Here is a 14,727-nt window from a genome sequence, read left to right on the forward strand (position 1 = left end):
TTTCTGGGTTTAGCAGGTTATTATCGTCGGTTCGTGGAGGGTTTTTTGTCTATACAGCACCTTTGACCAAATTAACCCAGAAGGGTGCTCCATTCCGATGGTCCGATGATTGTGAGGTGAGCTTTTAGAAGCTCAAGACAGCATTGACTACAACACCAGTGTTAGTGTTGCCTTCTGGTTCGGGGATGTATACAATATATTGTGACGCTTCACGCATTGGCTTGAGTTGTGTATTGATGTAGGAAGGGTGAGTTATTGCATATGCTTCACGTCAACTGAAGCCCCACGAGAAAAATTATCCAGTACATGATTTGGAGTTAGCTGCGATTGTTCACGCTCTTAAGATTTGGAGGCATTATCTTTATGGGGTGTCTTGTGAAGTTTACACTGATCATCGCAGTTTGCAACATTTGTTCAAGCAAAGGGACCTAAATCTGAGAGAGCGCAGATGGCTTGAGTTACTAAAAGATTATGATATTACTATCCTGTATCATCCAGGCAAAGCAAATGTGGTTGCAGACGCCTTGAGTAGAAAGGCGGAGAATATGGGTAGTTTGGCTTTCATTTCAGTAGAGGAGAGGCCATTGGCTTCAGATATTCAGTCCTTGGCCAACAGACTTATGGAACTGGATATTTCAGAGCCCAGCCGAGTTCTTGCACGTGTTGTAGCTCAGTCTTCACTATCTGAACAGATCAAGGCTCACCAGTATGATGATCCACACTTAATGGTTCTTCGAGAAACGGTACTACGGGATAGTGCCAAGGAAGTTACTATTGGAGCGGATGGCGTTCTGCGACTCCAGGATCGTCTATGTGTCCCTAATGTGGATGGACTGAGGAAAAACATCATAGAGGAGGCACACAATTCTCGGTATTCTATTCATCCAGGTGCTACAAAGATGTATTGTTACCTGAGGCAGCATTATTGGTGGCGACGAATGAAAAAGGACATTGTTGAGCATGTAGCTAGGTTTCTAAATTGTCAGCAAGTTAAATATGAGCACCAGAGGCCAGGTGGCCTACTTCAGCATATGACTATACCGAAGTGGAAATGGAACGCATCACTATGGACTTTGTAGTTGGGTTACCGCGGACCTTGCAGAAGTTTGATGCAGTTTGGGTCATTGTTGACAGGTTGACCAAATCGGCACATTTCATTCCGGTTGTGACTACGTATACTTCAGAGAGGTTGGTCCAAATTTATATTCAGGAGATAGTTCGGTTGCACGATGTGCCAATTTCTATCATATCAGATAGAGGTCCTCAGTTTACTTCACATTTCTGGAGAGCAGTACAGAGTGAGTTGGGGACCCGTGTAGAGCTCAGCATAGCCTTTCATCCGCAGACCGACGTGCAGTCAGAGTGGACAATTCAGATTTTGGAGGATATGCTCAAGGCATGTGTGATTGACTTTGGAGGTCAGTGGGATCGTTTCTTGCTTTTGGCCGAGTTCGCTTATAATAACAGTTACCAATCCAGCATCGAGATGCCTCCATTTGAGGATTTATATGGTCGGCGATGCCGTTCTCCCATCGGATGGTTTGAGCCCGGTGAGGCTAAATTATATGGTACTGATTTGGTGAAAGATGCCTTGGAAAAGGTAAAGTTGATTCAGGATCGACTTCGTACAGCACAGTCCAAACAGAAGAGTTACGCATATCAGAAAGAGCGAGATTTATCATTTATGATGGGTGAAAAAGTTCTCTTGAAGGTTTCACCGAAGAAGGGAATCATGAGATTCGGGAAGAAGGGCAAGTTGAGACCAAGGTTTATAGGCCCATTTGAGGTGTTGAGACGAGTTGGAGAGGTTGCTTATGAGCTTGCATTGCCTCCCAGCCTATCGGGAGTTCATCCGATTTTCCATGTATCTATGCTCCAGAAGTATCATGCCGACCTATCACATGTGTTAGACTTCAGCACAGTTCAACTAGATAATAGCTTGGGTTATGAAGAGGAGCCAGTTGCCATTGTTAATAAACAGGTTCGCCAGTTGAGGTCCAAGAGGATTTCTGCAGTAAAAATCCAGTGGAGGGGCCAACCAGTCGAGGAAGCGACTTGGGAGGCCGAGAAAAATATGCAGAGCAGATAACCACACTTATTCAGCACTTCAGGTATAATTCTAAACTCGTTCGAGGACGAACGTTTGTTTAGAGGTGGAGAATGTGATGACCCAAAATATCATTTTTAAATTTAATAATTAATTCTGTATTCTAAGACCTCTAAAAGAACTATTTATTATTTCTCGACTTGCGTGCGCAGTCCGTAAAATTTTTCGGGAAGTTTTTACGTCAAAAATGGATAAAAATGTGAATTAGAGCTTTAAAACTCAACTGAGTTGACTTTGGTCAACATTTTGAGCAAACAGACTCGGATCAATGTTTTGACAGTTCCGGTAGGTCCGTATCGTGATTTGGGACTTGGGCGTATGCCCAAAATCAAATTTCGAGATCCCTAGCCCGAGATATGAAATTTTGATGAAAAATTAAAAGTTTAAGTTCAAATAGTGACCGGATGTCGAATTATATGAAAACGACTCCAGAATAGTATTTTGATGATTCCAACAGCTCCATATGGTGATTTTGGACTTAGGAGCGTGATCGAAATTTTATTTGGAAGTCCGTAGCGAAATTAGGCTTGAAATGGCTAAAACAAGAATTTAAGTTTGGAAGTTTGACCGGGGAGTTGACTTTTTGATACCGTAGTCGGAATACAGTTCCGAAAATTATCTTCGCTCCGTTATGTCATTTATGACTTGTGTGCAAAATTTGAGGTCAGTCGAAGTTGATTTGATAGGTTTCGACATCTAATGTAGAAGTTGGAAATTCTAAGTTTCATTAAGCTTGAATTGGAGCATAATTCGTGGTTTTAGCATCATTTTAGGTGATTTGAGGTTTCAAATAAGTTCGTATGATGTTTTAGGACTTGTTGGTATATTTTGTTGAGGTCCCGAGGGTCTCAGGTGAGTTTCGGATGGTTAACGGATCAAAAGTTGGACTTAAAAAGCTGCTGCAATTTTCCCTTCTGCTAGATATTCTGGGCTGTGATCGAGCCCAAGATCGAGCCCAGATATCGAGCCCAGGGTCGACGGCCTGAGTCGAAGCCAGGGACGAGGCTCAGTATCGAAGCCTCGATCGAAGGTCCAGCTCGAGGGTCATGATCGAAGGCAAGGCTCGAGGGCCAGGATCAAGACCCAAGCTCGAGGGTCACAATCGAAGGCACAGGTTCGAGGCCATGACCGAGTCCCAGGCTCGAGGCCATGATCGAGACCATGACCGGAGTCCTAGGCTCGAGGCCATGACCGAGTCCCAAGCTCGAGGCCATGACCGAAATCCAGGCTCAAGGGCCACGATCGAGGCCCAATTCCGATGGCTGCCTGGGCAGTTTTATAAAAGAGGTCATTCGTCCCATTTGTCATTTTTGACGAACTTGAGCTTGAGCAGAGGCGACTTTTGACAGATTTTCAAGGCTAAAACTTTGGGGTAAGTGATTCTAACTCGGATTTGGTCTACATATACAAGTATATCATTGTTTTCACCATAAATTACTGTTTTGAGATTTAAATTTGGGAAATTCTTTGAAATCTCATAGAAACGAATTTTTGAGATTTCATGTCGCGACCTTAAATCCCACCACAGGCGTCGTGATGACACCTAGTCTCTAACACTAAGTAAGCCGATTTTTATTACATTTTGAAGCCACTTTTTTTAAAAAAAATCTAACTGCGGAAATAATTATAATACACAACCTCCCAAAACTGGTTGTATTGAATCACGAACTCTAACTGAATACATGGAATGATCACGAGGACCGAATATACAATACTATTTGATTAAAATTAATAGTACAATGAAATGAAAAAACTCCGAGGGACTGCGATGACCAAGCAGCTCTACCTTGAGTCCTTATGATCCCGCTTTAACTCTTCTCAAATCCGATATCTCCAATACCTGGCTCTGCACAAAAATGTACAAAAGTGTAGTATTAGTACACCACGGTCGGTACCCAGTAAGTATCAAGACTAACCTCAATGGAGTAGAGACGAGGTACAGTCAAGACACTTACTAGTCTAATAACCTGTGAAATATAATATACAAAATAATAGGAAACAAATAATAATAACGGCAGGATAAAACAACCAGTGATATGTACAACAGACAACAAGAATACCATTAATATCACTCAATAATTAATAAACACAATTACACCTAATTAAATCAAGTCCTTCAAATAAATGTCTTTCACATATAATTCTTCCAGATAACTCTCTTTCAAATATAATTTTCTCAAATAATAATAATTTTTTTTTCAAATATAATTCTTTCAATAAATTTTTTCAAATATAATTTCCTCAAATAAATATCTTTCAAATACAATTCTTTATTTTTTTCAAATATAATTCTTTCAATAAATATTTTCAAATATAATTTCCTCAAATAAATATCTTTCAAATACAATTCTTCCATGATAAAAACCTTTCAAATTAAACTTTCAAATAATTAGCCTTCAAACATAGTTCTTTCAAGATAAATACTTTTCAAGTATAACCCCTTTCAAATAAATATCCTTCAAACATAGTTCCTTCAAGATAAATACCTTTCAAATATAAACTTTTCAAGTAATATCCTTTGAGTATAAGTCACCCTGTGACACCTAAGCATGAAAGATTAGCAGCTCCGAACACAGATATAATCACAGGAGAATCTACCGGGATACCGTTACGTAGTCCCGAATTAATTATGCAGTACAAGGGGGATCTTCCGGAATACGTCCGTAGTCCCAAAATAAATATGCAGTGCTGGGGGATCTCCCAAAATACGTCTGTAGTCCCAAAATAAATATGCAAGACAGGGAAATCCCCCGCAATACGTCCGTAGTCCCAAAATAAATATGCAAGACAGGGGGATCTCCCGAAATACGTCCGTAGTCCCAATTTAAATATGCAAGACAGGGGGATCTCCTGGAATACGTCCGTAGTCTCAATTTAAATATGCAAGACAGGGGGATCTCCCGGAATACGTCCGTAGTCCTAATTTAAATATGCAGTGCTGGGAGATCTCCCGAAATACGTCCGTAGTCCCAATTTAAATATGCAGCGCAAACAACAGAGATAACAACTATAACACGACAGAAACCTCGTACATCACCACAGCAAGTACAAAAGCAACAATGACAGAGATGCAAAGTACGGCGAACAAATCAACTCAAGAACTTAAATCACAAGAATGGTAGAACTCATTCACAAGGAATAACCGCAGTAAAGAATGCTAGACACAAGGAGAACATCTTAACAAGGGAAAACAAAACAAAATGTAGCAACGATTCCACAATATTCAAGTCAACAATAAAAAGCCAACATGAGTCAAATAATTTCAAATAATGGCAAGTCAACTAGGATATAGGTTATCTAAACTCCTTTTGAGGTTGAGAAATTACGAGGAATATTTAACAATTCAAGTAAGTATTTAGGCACGACAATTAGTTGATTAAATATATACCAACAATTACCCACTTTACCACACAATATGCTGAGGACTTTAACTCAATAAACTTTACATATATAATCCAAGTACGTACTCGTCACCTCGCGTAAATAATTTTCAATTACACAAATTGCACATAAGACTCAATGCCTAAGGGGTAATTCTCCCACTCGAGGTTAAGCAAGACACTTACCTTTTTGAAGTTAGGCCGATATTCCAAAATAGCCTTCTTGCTTGAATTGACCTCCGGACAACTCAAATCTATCCAAATTAATTGTATAACTTCATTAAAATTCATCGGAAACAATTTCGGATAATAATGCGTCGACTTAAAATTTTATTTCAAAAAGTCAACAAAAGTCAACGCGGGACCCGTCCCTCGGAACTCGACAAAATTTTCATGAAATCCGAACACTCATTCTGATACGAGTTCAACCATACCAATTTTATCGAATTCCAATAACAACTCGACCTCCAAATCTTAAATTTTTCGTTTTCAAATCCCTAAGTTCAAACCCCCGATTTACACCTCAAAAACATGTAATCTAATCTGATTATTCGATGATAATTCAATATTATGGAGTAGAAATTATCATAAGGGACTTACATTAGATTTTCCCTTGAAAACCTTGCTAAAAAATCGCCCAACCCGAGCTTGAAATGCCCAAAAATGGCAAAAGCTCGGAACTCCTCTGTTTTTGTATTGCCCAGGGATTTTCGCATCCGTGGTGATTTCTTCGCACATGCGGCTTCGCATCTGCGGTAAATTTTTTGCACCCGCGGCGAATTTTTCGCACCCGCGGCCTTTGCATTCATGGCCAATTTTTCGCACCCGCGGCCAATTTTTTGCACCTGCGGCAAATTTTTCGCACCCGCGGTGCCCGGCCCACCCATGAATTTTCTGCTTCCGCGACTCATTTCTCCCATCCGCGAGCTTGCACCTGCGGTCTTTTTTCACGCAGGTGCAATCACACCAGCAACCCAGCTGCTTCAGCTCCTCCTCCAAATCCAAATTCAATCCGTTAAGTATCCGAAACTCACCCGAAGCCCTCGGGACCCCTTCCGAACATACCAACAAGTTCCATAGCATAACACGGACCTACTCGAGGCCTCAAATCATATCAAACAATATCAAAACGACGAATTGCACCTCAAATCAAAATCTATGAACTTTGAACTTTCAAATTCTATATCTTGTGCCTAAACATATCAAATCAATCTAGAATGACTTCAAATTTAGCACACAGGTCATAAATGACATAACGAAGCTATTCAAATTTTCAGAATAATATTTCGACCCCGATATCAAAAAGTCAACCCCCGGTCAAACTTCCCAAAAATTCAACTTTCGAAATTTCAAGCTTAATTCCACTACACACCTCCAAATAATTTTTCCGTCACGCTCCTAAGTCCAAAATCATCATACAAAGCTATTGATATCATAAAAATTTCATTCCGGAGTCGTTTTTCTCAAAAGTCAACTCTCTGGTCAACTCTTTCCATTTAAGCTTCAAATTAAGGATTGTTCGTTTAACTAAATTCCGAATCTTTAGTAAATCAAACTCGACCACACCCGCAGGTCATAATACATATTGCGAAGCTGTCCGAGACCTTAAGTCATTGAACGGGGCATAAATTCTTAAAACGACAAGTCGGGTCGTTACATTTCGGTATCGATTCGGAGTCGGATTTGAGTGAAACTAGTATGGTTGGACTCGTAATTGAATGGGTTGTCGAATTTTATAACTTTCGCTAGATTCCGAGATGTGGGCTCCACTGACGAATTTTTAATTAATTTTGGGATTTTATTGAAAAATATAGTATTGTTTTATAGAATTGATTTCTATAAATTTTAGTGATTGTATCAAATTATTTTTGGTTAGATTCGAACCAATCGAAGTTGGATAATCGAGGAAAAGGCCTACTAGTGGATTAAATTGGAGCAAGACGAGGTAAGTCTCTTGTCTAATCTTGTGAGGGGAAAATTATCCCATAAGGAATTGAATTAATAATTGTTGCTAATTCTGGGGGCTACGTACGCACGAGGTGACGAGAGTCAGTGCGTAGCTACTATTAATGCTAAAGTTCGGGTAGTTTAGGACACAAAGCATAAATTATTTGTTCAAATTGTATTCTTTATTTAATATATATATATATATATATATATGTGTGTGTGTGTGTGTGTGTGTGTGTGTGTGTGTATGTGTGTGTGTGTATTTGTGAATTGTTAAGTAAAAATATTAAAAGATGGAAATCTCACATGCTCAATTTTCTGTTTAAATTAATTCATTATTAAAAGGAATCGTTCATCCTTCCGAATTTATCTTATAATGAATATACTCTCTTTTCGGAGGTACATAAGAAAATGTCCTCCTTTCTTGTGGAGCGGGCCGAACGCCTCGGCAGGATAGATGCATCTATGGATCGTGCCGCACGTCCCTCGACAGTGTACACAACACTCTGGATCGGGTCGTACGACCTCGACAGAAAATCGTGCCTAATAATAATAATTACACGATACTTTGATAGTTTATTGCAGCTTATAAAGCTAATTGATAAATTGGAAATTTTATTGGAATTGAAGGAATTTAATTAATATATTGAGAATTGTTGCATTTGAAGGAATTTAATTATTTCTACTGGTTAAATAAATTATTGTAAATTTTGTGAATCATGCTGATTTAAATATTCTAGTTTTATCTCAATTATTATTATTGACCCATAGTGAGTGTCAAAGTCGGCCATCTCGTCTCTACCACTTCGAGATTAGGCTTGATACTTACTGGGTACACGTTGTTTACGTACTCATACTACACTTGTTGTACTTTTTGTGCAGGACCTGAGGCAAGTACTAGTGGAGGACCTATCGTCTTACACCCACGTTATCCAGGGACATAGTGGTGAGCTATCTTTCTGAGCCGTTCTACAGCTACCAATGTCTCTCCTTGTATTTTTCATTCTGTCTATTTTTATTTCAGACAGTATTTGAGATTTTGTATAATCTACTAGATGCTCATACACTTGTGACACCAGGTCTTGGCACATACATTAGTAGAATTTGGAGTTTTATTATTTTCTTGGATTTAAATTTTATTGATATACGTTTATTTTATTAGTTGGCTTGCCTAGCTATAGTGTTGGGCGCCATCACGACCTATATGTGAAATTGGGTCGTGACAATAAGATTTACATATAGTATAGTATAGTATAGTATATATATATACACACTAAGTGTATAGTATAGAAGCTATATAAGATGTACATATAGTATATATACATCTTATATCTTATATAGCTTATATATATATACTATACTATATTCGATATATATAGTATAATATATATACTAAGTGTATAGTATATAAGCTATATAAGATATACATATAGTATAGTATAGTATAGTATAGTATATATATATATATATATATATATATATATATATATTCAATTTTAAATATTGAATATTAAAATTTAGGATCTTAAATCAATTAAATATTATGTATATATTATGTAAATATTAAATATTATGTATATATATATATATCAATTAAGTATTAAATATTATTTATTTAAAAGCTATTTATATAAAGGTTGAAAAAATTCGACCGACTTCGGTCAGTAATATTATTAAATTTATATTTTAATTATTTTAAAATATTTTTTTCGACCGAACTCTGTCGAAAATATTTAATTATAACTTATTCCGATTGGTAAATTAAATATATATATAATTTTTGTTATATTAAAAACCAATTACCTTGGGCGGGAAATCATAATTTCAAATATTCTGATCGAATTCGGTCGGAAATTTTGAAAACTTTTAATAAAAACTTATTTTTGTAGATTATATACAAGTATGACCAAGTCTTGGTCAAATATTGACCAATTTCTGACCGAAATCGATTGAAATTTTTATTTTTTTGGTGTGGGACCACTATTTCCATTGTTAGAAATATTGTTTTTGACTTTTGCGACCAATTTACTTAATTTTCGACCGAATTCGGTCGGTTTATTTTCCGACCAACTTCGGTCGGTATGCTTTGGATGAAATATGCCAGTTTTTTAGTAGTGTGAATCTCCTTCAATTAATTCTAAAAATTCAAGAATAATTCAGATAGCTAGCTAGAAGGTTTCAAGCTACTTCAGATGAGTAATTTAATTCCAACTAGTACATAATTACTATTTAGATGGGAAGTGTATGCATATGGATTAGTTCTAGGCCTAAGATCTCTTAATATTTCATGCAAAGGCCAGTCTCATTGACTCCTTTGCACCTCACTTTCGGCTTAATTTTTTGGCACCTCACTTTCGGCTTAATTATATTGGACTTTTGGGCTATCCCAGTCTCATTGACTCCTTTGCAATCTTATACTACTAGAGAGTAAAATTCAAAAAAAGCCAGATTTACAAATGATAATTGAAAAAAAGTCACAGTTTTAAAAGTAATCGAAATTTAGCCACTTTTTATGTAAAGATAAATACGAACGAAAGCACTGTTTAAAATCCGAAAAATATTTTAGCATAATATACTGGAGTTCGAATTTTTTACATGTGAACTTCCAGCATAATATACTGGTCCAGCATAATATGTTGGAAATTCATACACAGGTACTCCAATCTCCAGTATATTATATTGTAACTTTCCATGTGCTGGAGTTCCAGCATAATATGCTGGAAGTTCATACACAGGTGCACCAATCTCCAGTATATTATGCTGGAACTTTCCGTGTTGCAGCAAAATATTGACTATTTTTTAATGACTTTGCAATTGATGGCTATTTTTCAATTACCAGTCCGAAAACTGGCTAGCTCGTGCTATTTTTACTATACTAGATCCTCTCTCTTGAGTGGAAATGACACCAAATAACTACTCTAAAGGACTGTTATTTAGTAGTTAGCCAGTGTGTCATGAATTTTAATTTTTTAGTTTAATTTTTTAGGATAGAAATGTCTTGAATTGTCCTGAAGTTAAGATTTTTAGTTTAAAATTTTAGGACAAATTAAATACTAGCTAATCTTTAAATAACCTCTCTGAGAATGGCTATCATTGCAGTTGCCCCCTTCCACCAAATATTCTAACTATATCCACGTTAAAGAGTAGAGAAATTTTCAGAAACCACTATGTTTTAGTGATTATTAGCTTGCTATAGCTACCATTTACTAAATTACTTCCTATAGCTATATTTTCAGTTGTTATAGACTGTATTCGATGTATTTTTGCTACTATATTCATGAATACAGTAGCAAAACTCGGCGAAAAACAGGGGAGTCCAGCTAAGCAGAGAATGTATTTGACTGTATTTGCGAGCTATATTCGTGAATACAGTAACGAAATTTGCAAAAAAAAAAAAAAGGTCTTCAGCTGTTTAAAAACGGTAAGTGAATCAATTAACGCGATAGACTCCTAATATAACTCAACAAACTCAATTATAAACACACAAAATTTGTAATTCCAGTTATAGAAAAGATTCTTAACCGAAAAACACCCCAAAAACAGAGCAATCTTCAGAGATTCAATCCATCATTTTTTTTTAGTGGTATCTTTACTAAAATATTTTTTAGTGGTATCTTTACAAATAGATTTATATATTGAAATTATATAATTACATTGAGTACAGTTAAATACATAAAAATACATTGAATACATGAAGTAAAACAGGTCATCTATAGTGCAAAAACATTTGAATACATACTGCAGATACATTTGAATACATATATACATCTGAATACATAAATTATATTAATTAAAAAAATATATGAATACATTCATGGAATACAGCGAGACAGTGAATACAATGAAATTCATAGAATACAACGAGATACATTGAAATACAATAAAAAAAAAAGATAACAGACTCTTCAAGTTCCTCAGCCCCAAACTCCATCCCCAATCCACCGATATCAAGGTCGCCGCCATGTGGGGCGTCGCCGCCGGTACCGGCACCCTCTGAGTCGTCCAGGTAGTGAGTCTCTCATTTATGCTTTGAAAATTTTGAGATCTGCACTTTTGGGGCCTTTATCATCCTTGGAAGGATCAATGGCTTCCCTTATAACAAATCCTGCATTTGTACTTCCTGAGGGAATAAATGGCTTCGGTGGTATAAATTATACCAACGCTGCATCGCCAATGGGGCTTGATCTCGACAATGGTCTGTTAAGTCCTCCGCCAGTAATTTTCACAAGCTTGGCTAAAAAATTGAGAGAGATAATGGAGATGAATCAGTGGAGAATCGTTGATAGAGAGAATGGGGAAGAGAATAGCGCTGTGACAGAGAGAAATTGGAGAGAGAGAGATCCTGGAGAGAGAAGTTTACTTCCTATACGGTAATTTTGTGAGAGAAAAAAAAGAAAGGAGAGAAAAAAATAATACACAGCATATTTAATGGCTTAAAGATAAGAAGTGACCATAAATAGATATTTTGTTATAAAAATTAAAAGGTAGCTATAGGAGATAATTTTTTAAAAGGGTATTTATTTATAATAAATAAGGTATCAACCTTTGCTATAGGAGATAAAATTTCCTAAAGAGTATCAGTTGCTCCCGACTCGATAAGAGTTAACCACACAAAATTAAACTCATGAAATCATCTAATTATTCATCAATATCAGCTTTTCTTTCTCTTTCAGATTAAGCACAAAATATTCATAAACCACAGAGTAGTATATATTGATTCAAATACTCATAATTTTGTACAAACAAAGAGGTGCATAGCTTTAGATTTATATGACCATTACAATATTGTATAGGAGATGCGTACAAATATTAAAGCATTAATGGGGTATGGCCAGTAATGCTTGTGATTGTTTCTCATATTTGAAACCATTTGACTTAGAATCATCAGCACTCCACACAAATATTCCAGCCAACTCTCCTTTACTTTTCAGCTTACTACACGCTGTGAAAAATCCATTTTCTGGAGATAATCCCCCACTCCCATCAGTGCTGAAACTAGCCAAGATCTTTCCCCCTTCGTAATTGGATCTTTGTGTAGCAAAATAGTCCATGAATTGAGATACAGTGGTTCCCTCATCGTACGCGTAAAATTGGAAATTAACATAGTCTATAATGTGACCATAGCTTTTCCATAGCGCCTGATAATGACTTTGAACTTCATCGTTATCAAACGGAGCTATTGAAGCAAAGGAAATTACTCCATTATTTTTGAGTGTTGTAATAAGCCTACCTATGCACTCTGTAAATGTATCAGGATCAGCTTGAAAATGTTCATAGTCGATATCGATTCCATCTAAATTGTATTGCTTAATTATATCAGTAAGAGAAGAGACTGCATTTGAAACCCAAGAATCGACAGAAGAAGGGTTGAAATAGGCGCTGCTTCCTCCAACACTGTCTCCTCCTAAGCTCAATGCTACTTTAACATTCGAATGTTGGGTTTTAATGGATGAAACGGAAGAAGGGGTGAGATTATCTGTGTCCCAAAATATGTTGAATTGACCTTTCGTGGGAGACGCAGAAGAAGTGTAGTCAATGGCAAAGGAGAGAATGAAGTGAAATTCGACGCCAGAGTGAATAGGGACATCACTAAACTTGACATTCTTGAACTCAGCTCCAATGTATTCCCTGAATATGTTGGAATTTCCAGGTTCTGCCTGGATTGGTGATAGAAAAAGCACTAAGGCTTGAAAAGCAAAACTTGAAATTAAAAATTTGGAGAACTCCATGAATTGTTGAGATATTAGAAAATATGTAGTCTGATAGAATGGTCTGAAGCTATGCAGTTTAAATATAGGTTCCTTAGTAATTTTCTGGATAAATGTTAAAGTATGAGTCAAAAGATAAATTAAAGTCAATAAGGGTTGGCCTTACTTTTCCGTTTCTGCTAATTGAAAAAATTAGCAGAAGACGCACGCCGATGACTCCTAAAATTTGTTTGGACATGTATGCCAAAATTCTAGTTTTTCTGTGCCAATTTTTAATTTGGATGCAAGGGACCTGATAATCTAATCTAATGCATTACTTTCCTTAAAACAAGGAATCTTTCAATAACCCAATGATTTTTTGGTCTTTTTTTATTTTATAAATGCAGACATTTATATTAACTCTGCATTATTGCCCCACAAAAGGTTAGGTTAAACAAGACAAGAAGGGGGAAAAGGTGCTTCTTGAGTAATATTTCTTGAGCATTGTGAGTTTCAAACTCTATATCATTTCTTATTTGAACTCCTTTGAAGTTTGATTGGCGAGATTTATTAAGTTCTTATTTTAGTTATTATTGATTCAAAAAGAAAAACTATTACATCACAACTTTTATATCGTAGTAGTATCGGTAGGATTCTCCTACATAATGTGGGGGAAAAATGAGCAGTGATCATAATATATATAACGTCCTTTTAAAGGGCGCTATACTTTAACGACCGTTTGCCCAGTTAAGTATAACGCCCTTTTAAAAAATGCTATATTTGAACGTCAAAAGATTAGGAAGGTATAGCGCACTTTATTAAGACGTTATACTATAACGTCTTAATAAAGAGCGCTATACCTATATAAAAAATCGTCCCTTCCCTTTCCCCACCAACAGAAAACGATCCCCCATTAAAAAAACAAAACCAGCGGTCTCCCCTCCATTGATAACCAAAAAAAACTCGAGCGGAGCCCACCGATCCCACAAAAAAGTATAGATTTTCAGTCTCACATCCTAGCTAATACATTATCTCGTATTGGGTTGCTCGTTTCGGCTCCAAATCACCAAATCTTCAACTTTTCAAAAAATTTAAATCGAGGTATTCCGACTTAGTTTTTGTTAAAACTCGTATAAAAAATGCATATTAGTTATTTTTAATGTGCTCTATGTTATTTTGTGATTGTTTTGCGATTTAATTAATTTATTATGTTTTATCCGGGCTATAGTATTAGTGTGCTAAAAAAATTAGTAAAATAGAGAAATTGTTATTAGTTGTTAAAAAAAAGTTAATTAGTTACTTTTTACTGTGGTATATGTATTTTCGTGATTGTTTTGTGATTAAATTAATTTGTTATTTTTATCCGATTTAGGTTATTTATTTGCTAAAAGACTAGTAAAATAGATAAATCATTACTTTATTTCCCTATAGTGGTATCTTGTGGCCTAATGTAGTGCTCGTATTTGTAATGTAGTGCCCTTTTAGCGTAGTAAAATATAGTGCCCTTTAGCGTAGTATCCTTGTAGTTATTGAAATTAATTATTTAATTATCTGTTAAATCCAAAATACGACAAGAAAACTGATAGTTCAAACACAAACTCTCTCC

At 36.1% G+C, this 14,727-nt stretch overlaps 1 protein-coding gene across 1 annotated transcript; it reads right to left on the reverse strand.

The window, feature by feature from the left end:
- Window positions 1-12,122: 12,122 nt before the first annotated feature.
- LOC138900937 (chitinase 2-like) lies at window positions 12,123-13,200 on the reverse strand. Its single transcript, XM_070188597.1, has one exon. It carries the CDS (start codon window positions 13,161-13,163, stop codon window positions 12,252-12,254), a length of 912 nt encoding a protein of 303 aa, XP_070044698.1. The 5' UTR covers window positions 13,164-13,200; the 3' UTR covers window positions 12,123-12,251.
- Window positions 13,201-14,727: the final 1,527 nt, after the last annotated feature.

The sequence above is a fragment of the Nicotiana tomentosiformis genome, chromosome 11, assembly GCF_000390325.3.
Source record: "Nicotiana tomentosiformis chromosome 11, ASM39032v3, whole genome shotgun sequence".
Taxonomy (NCBI): Eukaryota; Viridiplantae; Streptophyta; class Magnoliopsida; order Solanales; family Solanaceae; genus Nicotiana; species Nicotiana tomentosiformis.

Excerpts from the sequence above, each read along its gene's own strand:
- LOC138900937 (XM_070188597.1), bottom strand. The coding sequence starts at position 13,163 with ATGGAGTTCTCCAAATTTTTAATTTCAAGTTTTGCTTTTCAAGCCTTA.